General features: G+C 46.5%; 1 protein-coding gene across 1 annotated transcript in view; it reads left to right on the top strand.

The window, feature by feature from the left end:
- The window catches only part of LSS (lanosterol synthase), a 59,966-nt gene extending 42,301 nt beyond the window's left edge, over positions 1 to 17,665 (top strand). The window contains exons 16-22 of the mRNA XM_038749520.1: positions 2,392 to 2,488; positions 6,070 to 6,175; positions 8,036 to 8,101; positions 9,483 to 9,563; positions 11,021 to 11,191; positions 11,982 to 12,060; positions 16,553 to 17,665. Coding sequence (XP_038605448.1) covers positions 2,392 to 2,488; positions 6,070 to 6,175; positions 8,036 to 8,101; positions 9,483 to 9,563; positions 11,021 to 11,191; positions 11,982 to 12,060; positions 16,553 to 16,690 — 738 coding nt within the window. The 3' untranslated portion in view covers positions 16,691 to 17,665. The remainder of the gene's footprint in view (positions 1 to 2,391; positions 2,489 to 6,069; positions 6,176 to 8,035; positions 8,102 to 9,482; positions 9,564 to 11,020; positions 11,192 to 11,981; positions 12,061 to 16,552) is intronic.
- The last annotated feature ends 5,167 nt before the right edge of the window (positions 17,666 to 22,832 follow it).

The following is a 22,832-nucleotide window of genomic DNA, read 5'->3' as shown; positions in this document are numbered from 1 at the left end:
CGTACAGTGCTCTGCACACAGTAAGCGCTCAATAAATACGATTGATTGATTGATTGATTGATTAACAGGTATCTTCAGGGTCAAGAGAGGTTTCACCTCAACCTTTCTGTCACCTGCTTGGCTTCCTTAGGGGCATTCGGAAAGCTTGGATTAGCCCTGCTCTCACTCCAGTGGAAATAGCACAGCTGTGGGAATCAGGCTTGGGATTCTCATCCCAGTTCTGCCTGTAGCTGGCTAAAGTAGGCTAAGGCCGCACAGGTACTTCACACTGTGCTACACCCCTGCCCACTTATTTCCTTGTTGCCCTCCGCGCCCCAGTAGGAACGTGGCCGGGAGGGTCGAGAGAGTGAGAATGGCACCGTACACCTCAGTAGCATTAGGATCAATGCTTCTGTGCAGTCTTCATTCAGTCGTATTTATTGATACGATAACAGACACATTCCCTGTCCACAGCGAGCTTACGGTCTAGAGGCACGATTACCATCTTTACAATCAATCATATTTATTGAGCGCTTACTGTGTGCAGAGCACTGTACTAAGCCCTTGGGAAGTACAAGTCAGCAACACATAGAGACAGTCCCTACCCAACAGCGGGCTCACAGTCTAGAAGGGGGAGACAGAGAACAAAACCAAACATACTGACAAAATAAAATAAATAGAATAGATATGTATAAGATAAATAGAGTAATAAATATGTAGAAACATATATACATATCTACAGGTGCTGTGGGGAAGGGAAGGCGGTAAGATGGGGGGATGGAGAGGGGGACGAGGGGGAGAGGAAGGAAGGGGCTCAGTGTGGGAAGGCCTCCTGGAGGAGGTGAGCTCTCAGCAGGGCCTTGAAGGGAGGAAGAGAGCGAGCTTGGCGGATGGGCAGAGGGAGGCCATTCCAGGCCTGGGGGATGACTTGGGCCGGGGGTCGACGGCGGGACAGGCGAGAACGAGGCACAATGAGGAGATTAGCGGCAGAGGAGCGGAGGGTGCGGGCTGGGCTGGAGAAGGAGAGAAGGGAGGTGAGGTAGGAGGGGGCGAGGGGATGGACAGCCTTGAAGCCCAGGGTGAGGAGTCTCTGCCTGATGTGCAGGTTGATTGGTAGCCACTGGAGATTGTTGAGGAGGGGAGTAACATGCCCAGAGCGTTTCTGGACAAAGACAATCCGGGCAGCGGCGTGAAGTGTGGATTGAAGTGGGGAGAGACACGAGGATGGGAGATCAGAGAGAAGGCTGAGTACAGAGAAGCAGACTGGAAAGAACACAGGCCTGGGTGTCAGAGGACCTGGGTTTTAATCGTGGCTTCCATCTGCTGGAAGACCTTGTGCCAGTCGCTTAACTTCTCTATTATCTATTCTATTTATTTTATTTTGTCAATATGTTTTGCTTTGTTCTCTGTCTCCCCCTTCCAGACTGTGAGCCCACGGTTGGGTAGGGACCGTCTCTATGTGTTGCCAACTTGTACTTCCCAAGCGCTTAGTACAGTGCTCTGCACACAGTAAGCGCTCAATAAGTACGATTGATTGATTGATTCTCTGTGCCTCAATTCCCTCCTCTGCAAAAGGGAGGTTTAATGGCTGTTCTCCTTTTTAGTTAGAATGTGACCCCCATGTGGGACCTGATTTTCTTGTATCTATTCCAATGCTTAGTACAATGGTTAGCCCATAAGCGCTTAACAAATACCACAGTTGTTATTATTATTATTACCCACCGATCCAGATGGAAGACTCAGTTGATCTTGATTGAGACCTGAGATCTTGTCTGGAATCAATCAGTTAATGGTATTTATTGAACAATCACTGTGTGCAGAGCACTGTACTAAGTGTTTGGGAGAGTGCACTATAACAGCCCAACAGAGTTGATAGACACCTTCCCTATGCAGCTGTCTCTATATGTTGCCAACTTGTACTTCCCAAGCGCTTAGTACAGTGCTTAGCACACAGTAAGCGCTCAATAAATACGATTGATTGATTGATTGATTGGGGCCTGGCTTTAATGGACGATGCCCCTTTGGCATAGCCTTGCTCAGTCTGGGACATTTTCAGGCTGCCGTCACAAGCCGACAGCATATCTTGCCGGTGAATCACTAGTGAAGCAGCGTGGCTCAGTGAAAAGAGCGTGGGCTTGGAAGTCAGAGGTCATGGGTTCGAATCCTGGCTCTGCCCCTTGTCGGCTGTGTGACCTTGGGCAAGCCACTTAACCTCTCTGTGCCTCAGTTCCCTCATCTGTAAAATGGGGATTAAGGCTGTGAGCCCCACGTGGGGCAACCTGATCACCTTGTATCCCCCCAGCGCTTAGAACAGTGCTTCACACATAGTAAACGCTTAACAAATACCATCATTATTGTCATTATTAACGGACTTGTTCAGCTCTCGCTGTTTCCTCCTCTGCCTTTGTGTAGCTGCTGAGCATGAGGAATTCTGACGGAGGATTCGCCACCTATGAGACCAAGCGTGGGGGTCGGCTGCTGGAGCTCCTAAACCCCTCGGAGGTATTTGGTAAGGACCGTCAGCCGGTCATTAACCCGGTGATTTTAATCGGAGGCGTTCATTGTCGAAGCGCTGTCTTCCTTCTGACAAAGGAAGTCACCGTGCTGGTGATAAAACTCAGAAGGCGGCCTTGTTCCTCAGTCACCCCCTCTCCTCTCAGAGCACCTCATTTCCCCCTCCTTCCAGTTAAGTCATATAAACCAAACTCACTCAATCAATCAGTCGTATTTATTGAGCGCTTACTGTGCGCAGAGCACTGTACTAAGCGCTTGGGAAGTACCAAGTTGGCAACATATAGAGACAGTCCCTACCCAACAGTGGGCTCACAGTCTAAAAACTCCTTGCAGAGGTCATTAACCGCTCTGCTTAACTGACGGTGGGTGGATTTAAGATTCGGTAGGACGCATCCTTACCCAGTGTGAACGAAGCGAGTCACTTCACTTCTCTGTGCCTCAGTTCCCTCTTCTGCAAATTGGGGATGAAGACTGTGAGCCCCCCGTGGGGCAACCTGATCACCCTGTAACCTCCCCGGCGCTTAGAACAGTGCTTTGCACATAGTCAGCGCTTAGTAAGTGCCATCAGTATTATTATTATTACAGTACTCTGCGTTCAGTAAGCACTCAGTAATTCTAGACTGTGGGCCCATTGTTGGGTAGGGATTGTCCCTCTCTGTTGCTGAATTGTACTTTCCAAAAGCTCAGTACAGTGCTCTGCACCCAGTAAGCGCTCAATAAATACGATTGAATGAATGAATAAATACTACTGGTCGAGCTCAGAGCAAGGATCAGATTGAAGTGGGAAACTACCTCGTCAAAGCCATGATGTCTGTGGGGGGGTGGAAAACGAGGCACGAGCGTAAAACCCTGGTTTTGAAACTTGCTGTGCCGCCAGTTTGTTGTAGTGTTTTGGGTGAAGTCATTTTCTGTCTCGGAAATGACTGATCTGTATTCCCAATACTGAGCCATTTGGCAGGAACACAGAGTATAATGGTGGGAGGATTTAAGTCCAGAATCTGAACGCTTTAATCAATCACTCATATTTATTGAGCACTTACTATGTGCGGATCACTGTTTTAAGCACTTTAGTCAGTCTATAGGAATAGGTACTCACACGCTGATCGCTAAACCCTTTTTTAATGGTATGTATCAAGTGCTTGCTATGTGCCGAGCACTGTACTAAGCACATACTAGAAAATCAGGTTGGGCATTCATTCATTCAGTCATATTTATTGAGCGCTTACTGTGTGCAGAGCACTGTACTAAGCGCTTGGGAAGTACAAGTCGGCCACATATACAGTCCCTACCCAACAACGGGCTCACAGTCTAGTAGGGGGAGACAGACAACACAACAAAACATGTAGACTGAGGCTCGCAGTGACATTCCCATTTTACAGATGGGGTATCTGAGGCCCAGAGAAGTGAAGTGACTCGCCCATGGTCACACAGCAGACAAGTGGCAGAGCCGGGATCAGAGCCCTCATCCTTCTCGCTCCCAGGCCCATGCTCTGTCCACTAGGCCACACTGCTTCATGCTGGGGAGGTTACAATCAATCAATCAATCAATCAATCAATCAATCGTATTTATTGAGCGCTTACTGTATGCAGAGCACTGTACTAAGCGCTTGGGAAGTACAAGTTGGCAACATATAGAGACAGTCCCTACCCAACAGCGGGCTCACAGTCTAACAGAGTTACAGGGTGATCAGGTTGTCCACGTGGGGCTCCCAGTCTTGATCCCCATTTTGCCAATGAGGTAACTGAGGCCCAGAGAAGTTTAGTGACTTGCCCAAAGTCACACAGCTGACAAGTGGCAGAGCCGGAATTTGAACCCATGACCTCTGACTCCAAAGGCCTGGCTCTTCTTGCTGAGCCACGCTGCTTCCCCGCCTGATTCTTCTATCTCTCTCAGTTCTAGACTGTGAGCCCACTGTCGGGTAGGGACCGTCTCTATATGTTGCCAAGCGCTTAGTCCAGTGCTCTGCACACAGTAAACGCTCAATAAATACGATTGAATGAATGAATGAATCCACCTGGGGGAGAACTGCCGAGAACCGGGGGGGGGGGAAAGGCAGCGGAAACCACCCCAGGACCTGACTTGACAGGGAGCACTGAGCTAGAAACTGCCGAGATTCTCTAGCGTGATTCCTCCAAGTTGAAGGCACCTGTGTATATGTATATATGTTTGTACATATTTATTACTCTATTTATTTATTTATTTTACTTGTACATATGTATTCTATTTATTTTATTTTGTTAGTATGTTTGGTTTTGTTGTCTGTCTCCCCCTTCTAGACTGTGAGCCCACTGTTGGGTAGGGACTGTCTCTGTATGTTGCCAACTTGTACTTCCCAAGCGCTTAGTACAGTGCTCTGCACACAGTAAGCGCTCAATAAATACGATTGATTGATTACTGAGAGCTCACCTCCTCCAGGAGGCCTTCCCAGACTGAGCCCCTTCCTTCCTCTCCCCCCTCCATCCCCCCATCTTACCTCCTTTCCTTCCCCACAGCACCTGTATATATGTATATAAGTTTGTACATATTTATTACTCTATTTTACTTGTACATATCTATTCTATTTTATTTTGTTAGTACGTTTGGTTTTGTTCTCTGTCTCCCCCTTTGAGACTGTGAGCCCACTGTTGGGTAGGGACTGTCTCTATATGTTGCCAACTTGTACTTCCCAAGCGCTTAGTACAGTGCTCTGCACACAGTAAGCGCTCAATAAATACGATTGATTGATTGATTTCTGAGAGCTCACCTCCTCCAGGAGGCCTTCCCAGACTGAGCCCCTTCCTTCCTCTCCTCCCTCCGTCCCCCCATCTTACCTCCTTCCCTTCCCCACAACACCTGTATATATGTATATATGTTTGTACAGATTTATTACTCTATTTTACTTGTACCTATCTATTCTATTTATTTTATTTTGTTAGTATGTTTGGTTTTGTTCTCTGTCTCCCCCTTCTAGACTGTGAGCCCACCGTTGGGTAGGGACTGTCTCTATACGTTGCCAACTTGTACTTCCCAAGCACTTAGTACAGTGCTCTGCACACAGTAAGCGCTCAATAAATACGATTGATTGATTGATTGATTGATTGAAGGGCCACCATCAGACAGTTCACAGAGCGGCTGGCCTGTGGCCAATGTGGTTTAGGTCTGGACGTAACCGCGAGCCCACTTTTTAGACTGTGAGCCCACTGTTGGGTAGGGACTGTCTCTATATGTTTCCAACTTGTACTTCCCAAGCTCTTAGTACAGTGCTCTGCACACAGTAAGCGCTCAATAAATACGATTGATTGATTGATTGATTGAAGGGCCACCATCAAACAGTTCACAGAGCGGTTGGCCTGTGGCCAATGTGGTTTAGGTCTGGACGTGACCGTGAGCCCACTTTTTAGACTGTGAGCCCACTGTTGGGTAGGGACCGTCTCTATATGTTTCCAACTTGTACTTCCCAAGCGCTTACTACAGTGCTCTGCACACAGTAAGCGCTCAATAAATACGATTGATTGATTGATTGACCGACCGCGATTCTCCCACATAGCTCCTCGGTGCCTAACCCCAGGACCGCCTCAATCTCTTCTCTTTCCCAGGTGACATCATGATAGACTACACCTACGTGGAGTGCACGTCGGCGGTGATGCAGGCCCTGAAGCATTTCCACCAGCGGTTCCCTGAGCATCGAGCCCAGGAGATCAAGTGAGAACGATGGCTACTGTGGTATTTTAAGCGCTTACAATCTGTCAAGCACTGTACTAGATACAAGAGAATCGAGTCCCATGGAGGGGGCTTACTAGTAGGAGGAGAAAAAGGTATTGAACCTCCATTTTGCAGGTGAGGCACAGAGAAGTTCAGCGATCTGCCCAAGCGCACACAGCAGGCAAGCGGCAGGGCTGGATTAGATCCCGGGTCCTCTGACGCCCAAGCCCGTGCTATACCCACTGGGCACACAACTAATAATAATAATAATAATAATAATGGCATTTGTTAAGCGCTTACTATGTGCAGAGCACTGTTCTAAGCTCTGGGGGGGGGGATACCAGGTGATCAAGTTGTCCCACGTGGGGCTCACAGTCTTCATCCCCATTTTACCGACGAGGGAACTGAGGCTCAGAGAAGTGAAGTGGCTTGCCCAAGGTCACACAGCAGACATGTGGCGGAGCCGGGATTCGAACCCGTGACCCCTGACTCCAAAGCCCGGGCTCTTCCCACTGAGCCGCGAACTATCGCAGAAGTCGCGGGGAAGCCCAGCTTAGTGCGCACGGACCTTTTGGGCCTCCCCCTGCCCCGATTTGGGGCTGGCAGTGGGCATCCACATTGAGAAGCAGCGTGGCTCAGTGGAAAGAGCCCGGGCTTTGGCGTCAGAGGTCATGGGTTCAAATCCCGGCTCCGCCACGTCAGCTGTGTGACTTTGGGCAAGTCACTTCACTTCTCTGGGCCTCAGTTATCTCATAGGGAAAATGGGGATGAAGACTGTGAGCCCCCCGTGGGACAACCTGATCAGCTTGTAACCTCCCCAGTGCTTAGAACAGTGCTTTTGCACATAGTAAGCACTTAACAAATGCCACCATTATTATTATTATTATCTGTGGAGCACGGCACCTGCAAGAGAGCAGCCGGTTCCAATCAATCAATTGTATTTATTGAGCGCTTACTGTGTGCAGAGCACTGTACTAAACCAGTCTCCGCCTCTGACTCACTGTGAAGCCAGGGCTGAATTGCTCAAGCTTCCCATACATCTTCTGTTTTGAAATGGTGGTGGGGAGGAGCGGATTAGGTAATGATCACAGATCACCTTGATAAGATGAACCATTACACGTTTTCACTTCTGGGCAATTTTCACGGAAACGGGAAATCCGAAAAACGTATCTGAGAATGGAACCGCCCTTCGGTGAGCCGACTGCCGTGTACTTGCCCAACCCTAACTTCACTTCGCCCCTTAAAATAGCTTGTCTTTTCTAGAAAGGCATTTCAAAGTGGCCTCTCCCGATCAGACTTGGCGCTACCAAGAAATTGAATGTGACCTTTAAGCCGTGTCTAGTTGGTTCTTTTAAAAGGGAAGCACATCGAGATAACAAGATTGAGAATTCACTGCTGTATTTCACTCTTGTAACACCATCAAGGGATTGTTCTTCAAGGGAAGGGAATAACCGTTGAGTGGAAATATGCCAAATTCTCCTCATTATTAAAGGAGAGTGGGGGCTTTTTGATGACCACAGCGTCCTTTTACTTTGGATTTGTATGGCAGTCTTCTTTTCCTGAGCACTGTTTTGTCTTCGCAGCATCCCTGTGTGAAATGGGTATTATTTTCTCCATTTTACCAATGATGAAACGGAGGCAAAGAGAATTACCGTAGAGCTGGGACGATAGCCCGGGTCTCTAAGATTCCCAAATCCACGTTCTTTTCCACTAATCCAGGCTTTTGCCCAAGCTATTCAGATCCCCTAAAGGGATCCCTCCTTTCTTAGGCAGGAATATGAAGACACGTAAAGTAGCTTGAAACCAGGGGGCAAACGAGTGCTTTCAAACTGCCTTGGGCAAAATCATCTCTTTGTCTAGGGAAACTCTTCAGGAAGGATTGAATTATTGCCGACAAGTACAGAGGACCGATGGATCTTGGGAAGGGTAAGTATATCATTCTTTTACACCTCGTCCAATTACTCAGGCACAGTCTAGCTATGGTATTTTTGTTAAGCGGTTTTTGTTCAGCCCGGGTGCCGGGCACTGTACTAAGCACTGGGGGAGATTCATTCGTTCATTCATTCCGTCGTATTTATTCAGCACTTACTAAGCACTTGGGAATGTACGATACAATAATAAACAATGACATTCCCTGCCCACGGTGAGCTCACAGTCTAGGCAGGAGGAGACAGACATCATCAGGTTGACACAGTCCCTGTCCCAAATAGGGCTCACGGTTTTAATCCCCATTTTACGGATGAGGTAACGAGGCCCACAGAAGTGCCTTACCCAAGGTCGCACAACAGACAGGTTGGGGAGGCATGATTAGAACTCGGGTCCTTCTGACTCCCAAGCCAATGGTTTATGCACTAGGTCACACTGCTTCTAGCTGTGTGGCCTCTTTTCATGTAAAATAGAGTGTAATATAGCACAGGTGTTGGCGCTGCTGTGATCTTTCAATGTGCCTATCAATCGGTCCATCATATTTATTGAGTGCTATGTGCAGAGCACTCTACTAAACACTTGGGAGGTGCAGTACAACAGAATTAGCAGTCATGGTCCTGCCTAGTCCAGGGGATTACTAGTACCACCACTCCAACCTACTAGATAAATTCCTACTTGAAAGACTGTTTCTTTTCTTTCCAAGATGGCCCAACTTCTCATATGTGGTGGGTATTTTGACCGTCTTAGAAAATAATTCCCCTTTTGTGTGCATACGCCGCGACGGGTGTTTGTCATGTGGCTTTTGGGAGGAGATCTCTATTTTTAATATGACTGTGCAGTCCCTAGCAATATACAAACAGGAATGAGGTTTCCTGGGGATTCTCCCATGTAAAACCAAGACTTGGTGTTGCAGTTGCCTTGAACTGCAAAAAAGGCCCTTTGACTTCTAGACTGTGAGCCCGCTGTTGGGTAGGGACCGTCTCTATATGTTGCCAACTTGTACTTCCCAAGAGCTTAGTACAGTGCTCTGCACACAGTAAGCGCTCAATAAATACGATCGATCGATTGACTTAGGAAGCCTGTGGACTAGCACAAATAGAAACACACGTCTGTTCCTGATGTACGCCAAGATGAGGTAACCTTCAGCCTGAGAAGTCTCCCATTAGTGGGCAAACCGAGTTGTGTGTCATGTCATTCAGTGTCGTGTTTATTGAGTGCTTATTTTGGGCTAAGCGCCTGGGAGAGTACAGTATAACAATAAACAGACCTATTGTCTGCACACAGCTTATGTCGAGGCACGGCGGGCTTATCAGGGTTTGCTTTGGGACCGCGGTTCTGGTTAAGTGAGACTTCTCTTCGTCTCTCTCGCTTCCTCCATCAGCTCCTGGGGGGTTTGCTTCACCTATGGAACCTGGTTTGGGCTGGAAGCGTTTGCCTGCATGCAGCAGACCTACAATGGTGGGTAAGTGAGAAATTCTCTAACCCTGGAGCCGGGGGGACACCGTATGCAGCACTGCCTGGTCTGGACCTGAAAGTTACCTGAGGTGCAGTTCTTTTGCGATCCAAATAGGAGCCAGTTTGGCCAAAAAGTTGGCGGGGCCCTCTCTCATACTCCTGGTTGGTTACATTTTGTCCATCAGTCCTATTTATTGAGTGCTTACTGTGGGCAGAGTGCTATACTAAGTGCTGGAGAGAGTACGATGTAACAGAATTGGGAGACACGTTCCCCGCCTACAGTGAACTTACAGTTTGATTGGGAAGACTTCAATATACATAAATAAATTATGGATATGTACATAATAATAATAATTTATGGCACTCTTAAGCACTTACTATGTGCTAAGCACTGTTTTAAGCCCTGGAGTAAATACAAGTTGATCAAGTTGTACACAGTCCCTGCCCTACGTGGGGCTCATGCTCTTAATTTCCATTTTATGGGTGAGGTAACTGAGGCACAGAGTAGTTAAGTGACTTACCCAAGATCACACAGCAGACGTGGTGGAGCTAGGATTAGAACTCAGGTCCTTCTGGCTCCCAGGCCTGTGCTCTATCCTCTAGGCCCTACTGCTTCTCTGCGGTGGGGCTAAGGGAGGGGTGAATGCATTCATTCATTCATTCATTCATTCATTCATTCAATCGTATTTATTGAGCGCTTACTGTGTGCAGAGCACTGTACTAAGCGCTTGGGAAGTACTGGTTGGCAACATATAGAGACGGTCCCTACCCGACAGTGGGCTCACAGTCTAGAAGGGGGACTTCTAGAGCACTGTGCTAAGCGCTTGGAAGTACACTTCAGCAACAGATAGAGACAGTCCCTGCCCACAGCGGGCTCAAAATCTAAATCCAAGTTCCAAGGGGGACCCACAAGGGAGTGGGAGAAGAGGAAGTGAGGGCCTCGTCAGGGAATCAATCAATCAATCAATCGTATTTATTGAGCGCTTACTGTGTGCAGAGCACTGTACTAAGCGCTTGGGAAGTACAGGTTGGCAACATATAGAGACAGTCCCTACCCAACAGCGGGCTCACAGTCTAAATCCAAGTTCCAAGGGGGACCCACAAGGGAGTGGGAGAAGAGGAAGTGAAGGCCTCGTCAGGGAATCAATCAATCAATCAGTCAATTGTATTTATTGAGCGCTTACTGTGTGCAGAGCACTGTAGTAAGCGCTTGGGAAGTCCAAGTTGGCAACATATAGAGACAGTCCCTACCCAACAGCGGGCTCACAGTCTAAAAGGGGGAGATCCCTTGGAGGAGATGTGCCTTTATTTATAGAACATCGATTAGAGGAAGTGAGGCCGGTGATCCCCTTGCCCGTTCTGCCTCCAGCGAATCTGGGCTTGTAGAAACACTAAACCCCGCTGTGGTTGTTGCAGCGCCCTTGTGTCCGAGATGTCGTTTCAGTTGGTGCGCCTCTCGTGCAGGGCCGCGTGCGAGGAGGTGAGCCAGGCCTGTGACTTCCTGCTGTCCATGCAGATGGAGGATGGAGGCTGGGGAGAGGATTTTGAGTCCTGCGAGCAGCGGCGATACGTGCAGAGCGCCAAATCCCAGATCCACAACACCTGCTGGGCCCTGCTAGGCCTCATGGCTGTCAGGTAAGATAGACCCATTGTGCAGACACAACAGCAGCAGCCCAAGGACAAGCAGCGGGGCCTAGTGGATACAGCCCCGGCCTGGGTGTCAGGCGGACCTGGGTTCTAAACCCGGCCCCACCGCTTGTCTGCTCTCTGCCCTCGGGCAAGTCACTTCACTTCTCTGTGCCTCAGTTTCCTCATCTGTAAAATGGGGATTGGGGCCGGGAGCCCCATGTGGGACGGTAACCGTGTCCAACCCAATCGGCTCGTATCCATCCCAGCACTTTATACGGTTTGTGGCACATAGTAGATCATCATCATCAATCGTATTTATTGAGCGCTTACTATGTGCAGAGCACTGTACTAAGCGCTTGGGAAGTACAGATTGGCAACATATAGAGACAGTCCCTACCCAACAGTGGGCTCACAGTCTAAAAGGGGGAGACAGAGAACAAAACCAAACATACTAACAAAATAAAATAAATAGAATAGATGCTTAACAAATACCACAATTATCATTATTATTATTATCTTCTAGAGCGTGAGCCCACTGTTGGGTAGGGACTGTCTCTGTATGTTGCCAACTTGTACTTCCCAAGCGCTTAGTACAGTGCTCTGCACACAGTAAGCGCTCAATAAATACGATTGATTGATCCCAGCATCCTCAGGTGCCCATTGAGAGGCCCGTGATGGGTAGACGATATTTTTATTCTAGGAGAGGTTGAGTGTCTTGTGAACCTCATAGCTGCCACTGGGCATTTTAGTCAATTTATTTCCAAATGGCTTTACTTTTTTCTCTTCTTCTCTTTAGGTATCCTGCTGTTGGGGTTCTGGAAAGGGGCGTCAAATGTTTACTTGACAAGCAGCTATCCAATGGTGACTGGCCCCAGGTGAGAGTTCTCAGGATCGAGCTTCTGAAGTTAAGCACTTACTCTGTGCCAGGCACTGAGCTAAACACTGGAGCAGACACCAGATAATCAGGTTGGATGCAGTAAATGTCCCACATGGGGATTACAGTCTAAATTCCAATTCTACAGGTGAGGTAACCGAGTCCCGGAGAAATGAAGGGACTTGCTGCAGGTCACACTGCAGAGAAGTGGTGGGGTCAGGATAAGAACCCAGGGCCTCTGACTCTCAGGCTCGTGGTTTTTTTATTTTTCCTAATGAAATTTGTCAAGCACGATGTGGCAGGAACTCTGTTAAACTCTGGGATAGATACAAGCTAATCACGTTGGAGACAGTCCGTGTCCCTCAATCCCCATTTTACAGATGAGGGAACTTAGGCACGGAGAAGTGAATTGACTTGCCCAAGATCACACAGCAGACAAGTAGCAAAGCTGGCATTAGAACCCAGGTCCTTCTGACTCCCAATAATAATAATAATAATAATAATAATAATAATAATGATGATGGCATTTGTTGAGCGCTCACAGTGTGCAAAGCACTGACTGTTCTAAGCGCTGGGGAGGACATAAGGTGATCGGATTGTCCCACATGGGGCTCACAGCCTTAATTCCCATTTTACAGATGAGGGAATTTAGGCACAGAGAAGTGAATTGACTTGCCCAAGATCACACAGCAGACAAGTAGCGAAGCTGGCATTAGAACCCAGGTCCTTCTGACTCCCAACAATAATAATAATAATAATAATAATGATGATGGCATTTGTTGAGTGCTTACTATGTGCAAAGCACTGTTCTAAGCGCTGAGGAGGATATAAGGTGACCGGATTGTCCCACGTGGGGCTCACAGCCTTAATCCCCATTTTACAGATGAGGGAACTTAGGCACGGAGAAGTGAATTGACTTGCCCAAGATCACACAGCAGACAAGTAGCAAAGCTGTCATTAGAACCCAGGTCCTTCTGACTCCCAATAATAATAATAATAATAATGATGATGGCATTTGTTGAGCGCTTACTATGTGCAAAACACTGTTCTAAGCACTGGGGAGGATATAAGGTGACCGGATTGTCCCACGTGGGGCTCACAGCCTTAATCCCCATTTTACAGATGAGGGAACTGAGGCACAGAGAAGTGAATTGACTTGCCCAAGATCACACAGCAGACAAGTAGCGAAGCTGGCATTAGAACCCAGGTCCTTCTGACTCCCAGTAATAATAATAATAATAATAATGATGGCATTTGTTGAGTGCTTACTATGTACAAAGCACTGTTCTAAGCGGTGGGGAGGATATAAGGATTGTCCCACGTGGGGTTCACAGTCGTCATCCCCATTTTACAGATGAGGTAACAGGCACAGAGAAGTGAAGTGACTTGCCCAAAGTCACACAGCTGACAATTGGCGGAGCCGGGATTCGAACCCATGACCTCTGACTCCCAAGCCCGTGCTCTTTCCACTGAGCCACACTGCTTCTCCCAGGCCCGTGCTCTTTCCACTAGATCTCACTGAAGTGGAGATGGTGTTTCCCACAGATATTTCAAGCTTTTAAAAAAAACTATTGTGTGTATATTTGTCTTATTAAAACAACGCACCTAATGCCACTCTTTTCCATTTCCCTTGCTGGAGGGTTTGAACACAAATAAGCTTCCAGAAGACGTACCCCTAAGTTTTCATGATTCACTACGTCTTACCAAATATGAATTTGTTTCGGAGTTTTCCTGGCCCTAATCCCTGCTCTGTCACTGACTGGCTGTGTGACCTTGGACAAATCACTTAACTTCGCTAGATGTCGGTTTCCTCATCTGCAAAATGGGGATGAAATACACGTTCTTCCTCCTATTAGACTGTGAGCCCCATCTAGGACATGAACTGTGTCCAATCAATCAATCAATCGTATTTATTGAGCGCTTACTGTGTGCAGAGCACTGTACTAAGCGCTTGGGAAGTACAAGTTGGAAGGCCTCCTGGAGGAGGTGAGCTCTCAGTGGGGCCTTGAAGGGAGGAAGAGAGCTAACTTGGCTCTTTTAACCCAACCCACAAACTTTGCTCTTCTAATACTAACCCACTCACCATACCTCAATCATGTCTGTCCTGCTATCAGATCAGGCGAGAAGCAGCATGGCTCAGTGGGAAAGAGCACGGACTTTGGAGTCAGAGGTCACGGGTTCAAATTCTGACTCCGCCACTTGTCGGCTGTGTTACTTTGGGCAAGTCACTTAACTTCTCTGTTCCTCAGTTACCTCATCTGTAAAATGGGGATTAAGACTGTGAGCCCCCCTCCGTGGGGCAACCTGGTCACCTTGTAACCTCCCCAGCACTTAGAACAGTGCTTTGCACATAGTAAGTGCTTAATAAATGCCATTATTATTATTATTATTATTATTATTATTATATAGAGACAGTCCCTACCCAACAGTGGGCTCACAGTCTAGAAGGGGGAGACAGAGAACAAAACCAAACATATTAACAAAATAAGATCATCATCAATCATATTTATTGAGCGCTTACTGTGTGCAGAGCACTGTACTAAGCGCTTGGGAAGTACAAGTTGGCAACACATAGAGACAGTCCCTACCCAACAGTGGGCTCACAGTCTAAAAGGGGGAGACAGAGAACAAAACCAAACATATTAACAAAATAAAATAAATAGAATAGATATGTACAAGTAAAATGAATAAATAAATAGAGTAATAAATACGTACAAACATATACATATTTATTACTCCAACCTGACTATCTCGTATTTACCCCTGTATTATACTTCACACATAAGAAACGCTTAACGAACTGAATAGTTACTGTCATTATTATTCATTTTTATTCAGGTTAATTTGTTTTCACGGCCAGGTCTCGTGAAGATAAGATATTCAGGTGTGCAATCAGAAGTTTTCATTCATCGTCATCAATCGTATTTATTGAGCGCTTACTGTGTGCAGAGCACTGTACTAAGCGCTTGGGAAGTACAAGTTGGCAACATATAGAGACAGTCCCTACCCAACAGTGGGCTCACAGTCTAAAAAGTCATTCAATTTCAGCTCCAATTGCGGGTGTGAGGTCTTAAGTGGTTCCTTGGGTCACCAAGGGCCGGGCTTTATACGGATGGCTGTCTGCTATCTTGTCACCACCTAGCTGGCTTCTGAGACCATCATCATCATCATCATCAATCGTATTTATTGAGCGCTTACTATGTGCAGATCACTGTACTAAGCGCTTGGGAAGTACAAATTGGCAACATACAGAGACAGTCCCTACCCAACAGTGGGCTCACAGTCTAGAAGGGGGAGATAGAGAACAAAACCAAACATACTAACAAAATAAAATAAATAGAATAGATATGTACAAATAAAATAAATGAATAAATAGAGTAATAAATATGTACAAACATATATACATATATACAGGTGCTGTGGGGAAGGGAAGGAGGTAAGATGGGGGGGATGGAGAGGGGGACGAGGGGGAGAGGAAGGTAGGGGCTCAGTCCTCGGTTCCCCAGAAATCAGACCTTAGCTTTTATAACTGATTAGCTTCTTTGCTCATTCAGGCAACTGGTCCCAGTGATGAAGAAGGGAAACCATTGATTGGGATACTTATAGTCTGTTAAACCTTTCCCGAGGTTCATCAAGGTGTACATTTTTGTCCCTCTCAGACCTTTGGCAGATTAAGATAGTGCTCTGCTTAGGGACAAAGGAGAGGGAGCTACTTTGTTTTTCTACAATTCTTCTACTTTCCTTTCAAAACGGTGATTGTATTATGAGAAGCAGTATGGCCTAGTAGAAAGAGTATGAGCCTGGAGTCAGAGCCCTGAGTTCTAATCCCCGCTCTGCCGTGTGTCTGCTAAGCGAACTCAGGCAAGTCATTTAACTTCTCTGTGCCTCAGTTACCTCACTTTTAATCAATCAATCAATCAATCTGTATTTATTGAGCGCTTACTGTGTGCAGAGCACTGTACTAAGCGCTTGGGAAGTACAAGTTGGCAACATATAGAGATAGTCCCTACCCAACAGTGGGCTCACAGTCTAAAAGGGGGAGACAGAGAACAAAACCAAACATACTAACAAAATAAAATGAATAGATATGTACAAGTAAAATAAATAAATAAATAAAGTAATAAATATGTACAAACATATATACATTTATACAGGCGCTGTGGGGAAGGGAAGGAGGTAAGATGGGGGGATGGAGAGGGGGACGAGGGGGAGAGGAAGGAAGGGGCTCAGTCTGGGAAGGCCAGATTAAATTTTTCTTAGACCCTGAGCCCCATGTGGGACAGGAACTATACCCAACCTGATTAACTTGTATCTACCTCAGTACTTAGAACAGTACTTAGCCCATCGTTAGTGCTTAACAGATACTATTATTATTGCTATTATTAATAGTAGTAATAATAGTAAGTGTTAGGTGAGGTGATCGATTTCTACCTTGGACATTAAGTGGTTCCTTGGGTCCTGACTTTACAATGCTTATTTTTCTCTCCGTTTAGGAGAACATCTCTGGTGTATTCAATAAGTCCTGTGCTATCAGCTACACATCGTATAGGAATATCTTTCCCATCTGGACCCTGGGACGGTTCGCACACCTTCATCCCGAAAGCCCTCTCTCAGGCAGGCTGGTGATGTGAAGAATCAGCAGACAAGATCGTGGCCAAGGACGCGGCTCCCAGTGCCCTAAAAACCCAGAAGCATCATGGCAATCCTTGCCAGATAGATTTTCTTGGCCAGTGGATAGGGATAGAAGATCCGTTCAAGGTTGTTGGTCCTTAAAATTAGCTTTTCCATCAATGGTCCATGTGTAGGCCCTTAGCCAGCTCATGTTTAACATTAATTGTTGCTTTGTCATGGCACAGAACTATACCGTGCGTTAAGACAAATCACTGTGGTGTGGTTAATCTTTGATAAATAGAACCTCTTTCTTGAAAATTCAGCTGTGGTGGGAGAACAGATTTTTTCTTTTAAATCCCAGGCTAGAGAAAGTAGAGGAGAGTAAGTTACAAGGTCTTTGTTATCCCTTTCTTTGGTTTTGAAATATGGAATGTTTTCCCTCACCTCCCACCCCTTTCTTTACTTCCTCCTGGGTTTTCACTCCTGACCGTAAAGGCTTCTGTTGTGGCCCGAGGCACTCAGGGCAACAGCAAGTGATAATGGTAACTTGGAATAATTTTTTTTTCTCTTCCTAAAGTTTGATTTCCCTTCATTTGTTCTTTTATAGTGAATACCGGAGAAAGCTCCCAGGAGCTCCAGTGAAAGGAGCTCCATACAAATATGAGTGTCTGCAAGAGATGTCAAGGCACATAACAGTAATGGGGTGGGTGCTGTTCCTCCCTGATTTATGGCATTGAGGGATTCCTGAAAGGAATTGTCAGAGGGATGGTCTGGAGAATCTGGCCCTGCCTCCTGAGGTATTTCTCAGGTAATAATACGAAGTTGACAGCCTTCCAGAATTCACTTTCTTGTTCCCCTTCCTGCAGCCCTATTTAATGGCATGGCAGGGATCCCTTCTCTTGGCAACCACGCTGCGTCCCACACCTCTAGATTTAGACTTCTTTGATTGATGGGTTCCGTGGCCCAGTAGACAAAATAAAGGACTGAGGACGTCAGATGCTGTGAGTTATTTTTTCTGCCTTAACCACCGACTCACTGGGGAAGCAGCGTGGCCTAGAGGATAGAGCATGGGCCTGGGATTCAGAAGGATCTGGGTTCTAATTCCGGTTCTGCCGCTTGTCTGCTGTGTGACCTTGGACAAGTCACTGAACTTCTCTGGACCTCAGTCACCTTATCTGACAAATGGGCATTAAGACTGTGAGCCCCATGTAGGACAGGGACTGTGTACAACCTGATTTGCTCGCATCCATCCCTGCGCTTAGCTCAGTGCCTGGCACATAATAAGCGCTTAACAAATACCACAATCATCATTGTTATTATTAATTGTACTTGCATCTGGCAAGAGTTGAGAGGATTTTTGCCCCGAATCTATGTAGGGCAAAGCAGAACCTGCCTCCTCCTAGAGGTCGCAGAGAATCTGTCTGCCTCAGTTTCCTCTTCTGTAAAATACCTGTTCCCCTTCCATGTGGGGCAGGGATTCTATCTGACTGGATTATGCTGTATTTATCCCATTTTTTAGTACAGTGCTTGCTACAATGCTTAACAAATACCACAATTATTGATCCTTTCCTGGCCTTCCACCGCATGCTGGCCTGGGGCTTCAGGACAGAGCTCTGATAATTCCCCCTCCAAACTGTTAAGCTCGTTTTGGGCAGGGAATATGTCATATTCATTCATTCAATCATATTTGTTGAGCGCTTACTGTGTGCGGAGCACCGTACTAAGCGCTTGGGAAGTACATGTGCTCTCCCAAGTGCTTAGCACAGTGCAGTGCACACAGGAAGCGCTCAGTCAATACGATTGACTGCTTACTTACTGACTGAGCGCAGGCAGGCTGGCAAAGAGGAAGAAAGTGGTGTTCTCAGATAGCTGTTACCGACAGCAGACACCCTCATCATCATCATCAATTGTATTTATTGAGTGCTTACTGTGTGCAGAGCACTGTACTAAGCGCTTGGAAAGTACAAGTTGGCAACATAAATAACACCGTAAATAAGTAGTCCCATGACTTGATAATTCTTGTCCGCCTGAGTTCATTTTCAAATTCCCTTGTCTCCCGGTGATGAACTGGGACAAAAAGTGCTCATTTAACCAGCCCTTCTTATTCACTTGCAAATGACTTAGGTTCCATCTGTGCCATTAAGTAATGGCATAACCTTTGGTTGTTTTTTTTTTCTAAACTGGACTGAGATTTACCCCCTTCCAACCATGAACACTGTGACATCCTGGGCAAGCTATCTCACTTGTCGATGCCTCAGTTTCCTCAATGGCATAATGGGGATCATTATTAATGACTTCCATATGGGGTATTAGGAAGAAGTACTAATAATGTAATCCCAAAGTACTTCGCAGATAAGGAAGCGTTTTGTAAGCATTTTGTAACAGTTCCCTGTAATGAAAGGACTAGAAGGTAGTTAAGAGTCATCATCAGCATTTTGGGATTTGCTTTTAGCGTAAAGTACACCACTTTTTGTAACAGCATCCTTCCGAAATCTGCAAATTAAACACTACTCCATCAGAGAAGCCAACAAACAGCTAAAGGGTATAGTTTTCAACATGCAGGTGTCAGCTCAACCCGTTGCTGTAGTATTTTGTGAACATTACACAAGTGTTCCATAAGAAATGTGATTTTCCTTTGAAATTCACTTTTACACCGAGACGCTAAGGCGAAATGAATGATGTTCAATACCATACTGAATGACAGAATTTAATAAACTGCCGATAGTCGTGCTCATGGTGGAATACAGTGGCCCTGTGGTTCATTTACTGGGGAAACAGCCTCACAGGATTGTGCTTTTCTCTCTAGGTTGCCTGAGGTGTGTATTTCTATGAGTGGGGATACTTTTCTGCCAGAGCGATTCTTAGATTTAAATTACAGAGTACGAGAGGTGCCGGGAATTTTTCCAGGAGAGATCAGAGTGGGTAAAGCAAGCCGCTTTTCCCGTTTCTTCTTTCTGGGATTGTGGGTGAGGTATATGGTGGAGAGAAAGGGGGAGACTAGAAGATTCAAAGACTAGAAGAGGAAAATCTCCAGGATTGTAGACTTTAAGCTCTTTCTGGACGGGGATTGCACCTCCCAACTCTATTGTATTGTGCTTTCATAGGCACTTAGTACAGTGCTCTGCACACAGTAAGCATTCAATCAATAGCATTGATTAATTGTTTCTGGAGTCCTGCTGTAGAATGAGTCTGGGGGGTTAAATCATCACATGAGGGGAAATGTTTAAATCTACTCAGTTCTGAATACAATTCCCTGTTGCTGGGCAATTCATTAATTCAATCGTATTTATTGAGTGCTTACTGTGTACTGAGCGCTTAAGTGGGTCATGTAAAAGGAAGCCTATCAGTGAAGAATAGGGAGAAGAGGAAAGGAGAAGGAAGAGTAAGGTAAGAAGGCTCTGTGATTGCTTATCATCTATTGTGTTTTTCCCAGTGCTGCATCCAATCCGTAATCAAATTAACTTCCTCTCCCTGCTGCGTTATCACAGTTCCATCCCCCATCGTGGGACAGGGGACTGTGTCCAACCCGATTTGGTTGTATCCACCCCAGCGCTTAGCACAGTGCCTGGCACATAGTAAGCGCTTAACAAATACCAACAAATACTTTTAACAAATACCCTGCTGAGAGCTCACCTCCTCCAGGAGGCCTTCCCAGACTGAGCCCCTTCCTTCCTCTCCCCCTCGTCCCCCTCTCCATCCCCCCATCTTACCTCCTTCCCTTCCCCACAGCACCTGTATATATGTATATATGCTTGTACATATTTTTTTTACTCTATTTATTTATTTTATTTGTACATGTCTATTCTATTTATTTTATTTTGTTAGTATTTTTGGTTTTGTTCTCTGTCTCCCCCTTTTAGACTGTGAGCCCACTGTTGGGTAGGGACTGTCTCTAGATGTTGCCAATTTGTACTTCCCAAGCGCTTAGTACAGTGCTCTGCACATAGTAAGCGCTCAATAAATACGATTGATGATGAAATACCATTATAGTAATAATAATCCCTCCTCCCCCCTCTGGCATGCACCGCTGACCTGATGATAATATGATAATGATGATGTTGGTATTTGTTAAGTGCTTACGTGGCAGACACTGTGCCACTTGTCTGCTCTGTGACCTTGGGCAAGTCACGACTGTGAGCCCACTGTTGGGTAGGGACCGTCTCTATATGTTGTCAACTTGTACTTCCCAAGCGCTTAGTACAGTGCTCTGCACACAGTAAGCGCTCAATAAATACGATTGAATGAATGAATAAATACGATTGAATGAATGAATGAATGACTTCTCTGTGCCTCAGTTACCTCATCTATAAAATGGGGATCATTGGGGATCAAATGGGGACTGTCTCTATATGTTGCCAATTTGTACTTCCCCAGCGCTCAGTACAGTGCTCTGCACACAGGAAGCGCTCAATAAATACGATTGATGATGATGATCATGATGTGGAGCCCCATGTGGGACTGGGACTGTGTCCAACCTCATTTGCTTGTATCCACCCCAGTGCTTAGTACAGTGCCTGGCACATAGTAAGCACTTAACAAATACCATAATTATTATTATCATCATCATTATTATTACAAGCAAATCGGTTTGGACACAGTCTCTGTCCCATATGGGGATCACAGTCTTCATCAGGTGGCATTAGAACTCAGGTCCTAACTCCTAGGCCTATGTTCCATCCACCAGCCACACAACTTCTCTAGTTCTCTAATAAAATAATAATTATTATTATGGTATTTTTTAAGCGTTTACATTGTGCCAAGCGCTGTTCTAAGTGCTGGGTAGATACAAGCTAATCAGGTTGGACACATTCCCTGGCCCATATGGGGCTCCCATTCTTAATCCCCAGTTTACAGATGAGGTAACTGAGGCACAGAGAAGTGAAGTGACCTGTCCAATGTCACACAGCAGACAAGGGGCAGAGCCGGGATTAGAACCCAGGTCCTCTTACTCCCAGGCCCGTGCTCTAGCCACTAGGCCAGGCTACATCTGTCGGGCAGCTCTCTCTCTTGGCCTAGTCTGATGTCCACAGTGAATTTCCTGGTCAGAACCGAGGAGGACTTATCTGAGGGGCAAGTTCAACGGCCGCGTACCGGGCCGACGCTGATTCATTCATTCATTGTCGTATTTATTGAGAGCTTACTGTGTGCAGAGCACTGTACTAAGCGCTTGGGAAGTCCAAGTTGGCCACATAGAGACGGTCCCTACCCAACAACGGGCTCACAGTCTAGAAGGGGGATGCACTTGGTGAACCTGTGGTGGGCCTGGATGTGGTCATACAGCTTGACTATGGCTCGCCTCCTCAAACTGGAACTGTGGTGGGTTTCGTACAGGTTAAATATTACACCTGCGTAGCTTATCTTCAGCTGTAGGGCCCGGCCGGAGGCCACTCGCTCCCCCTGCCCCATTGAGGAAGAGTCATCTGGAGCCACTGCATCATCCCTGCCACCTCCGGTGCCCAAACTGCAGCGGCTCTGGCCCAGCCAGTGTCCTCTCGCCCCTGCCGCCGCTACTGCTTTCACCAGTAAACACCAGTAAGCTTACTGGTGAAAGCGTTGGGTGAATGGGCTGCCACCCTCCTACCTTGGCATGGTGGAAAACTAGAGAACTCCAGGATGTCCAGAGCTCCATAGTTCACGATGTCTCCTCCAGAGATGATACAATTAGAAGAAATTATGCGGAGGAGGCAATTCCATGAGAAAATATGATAGCTCCAGGACAAAGAAGGATAAATAATTCTAGGAGGGTTTTTGGATCACATGCCTGCTCGCAGAAAAAGCCTGCCAACGTGCAGAAAAAGCCTGGCTATTTGCAGAAAAAGCCAAGCTTTCCTTGTCCCATTGAGGAAGAGTCATCTGGAGCCACTGCATCCCATCCCTGCCGCCTCCGGTGCCCAGACTGCAGCGGCTCTGGCCCAGCCAGCGTCCTCTCGCCCCTGCCGCCACTACCGCTGCTACTGCTTTCACCAGTAAACGCCAGTAAGCTTACTTACTTCCCCACAGCACCTGTATATATGTATATATGTTTGTACATATTTTTTCACTCTATTTAATTTATTTGTACGTATCTATTCTATTTATTTTATTTTGTTAGTGTGTTTGGTTTTGTTCTCTGTCTCCCCCTTTTAGACTGTGAGCCCACTGTTGGGTAGGGACTGTCTCTAG

The sequence above is a fragment of the Tachyglossus aculeatus genome, chromosome 7 (genome assembly GCF_015852505.1).
Source record: "Tachyglossus aculeatus isolate mTacAcu1 chromosome 7, mTacAcu1.pri, whole genome shotgun sequence".
Taxonomy (NCBI): domain Eukaryota; kingdom Metazoa; phylum Chordata; class Mammalia; order Monotremata; family Tachyglossidae; genus Tachyglossus; species Tachyglossus aculeatus.
The sequence above is the reverse complement of the archived record's forward strand: the minus strand, read 5'-3'. Positions and strand labels throughout refer to the sequence as shown.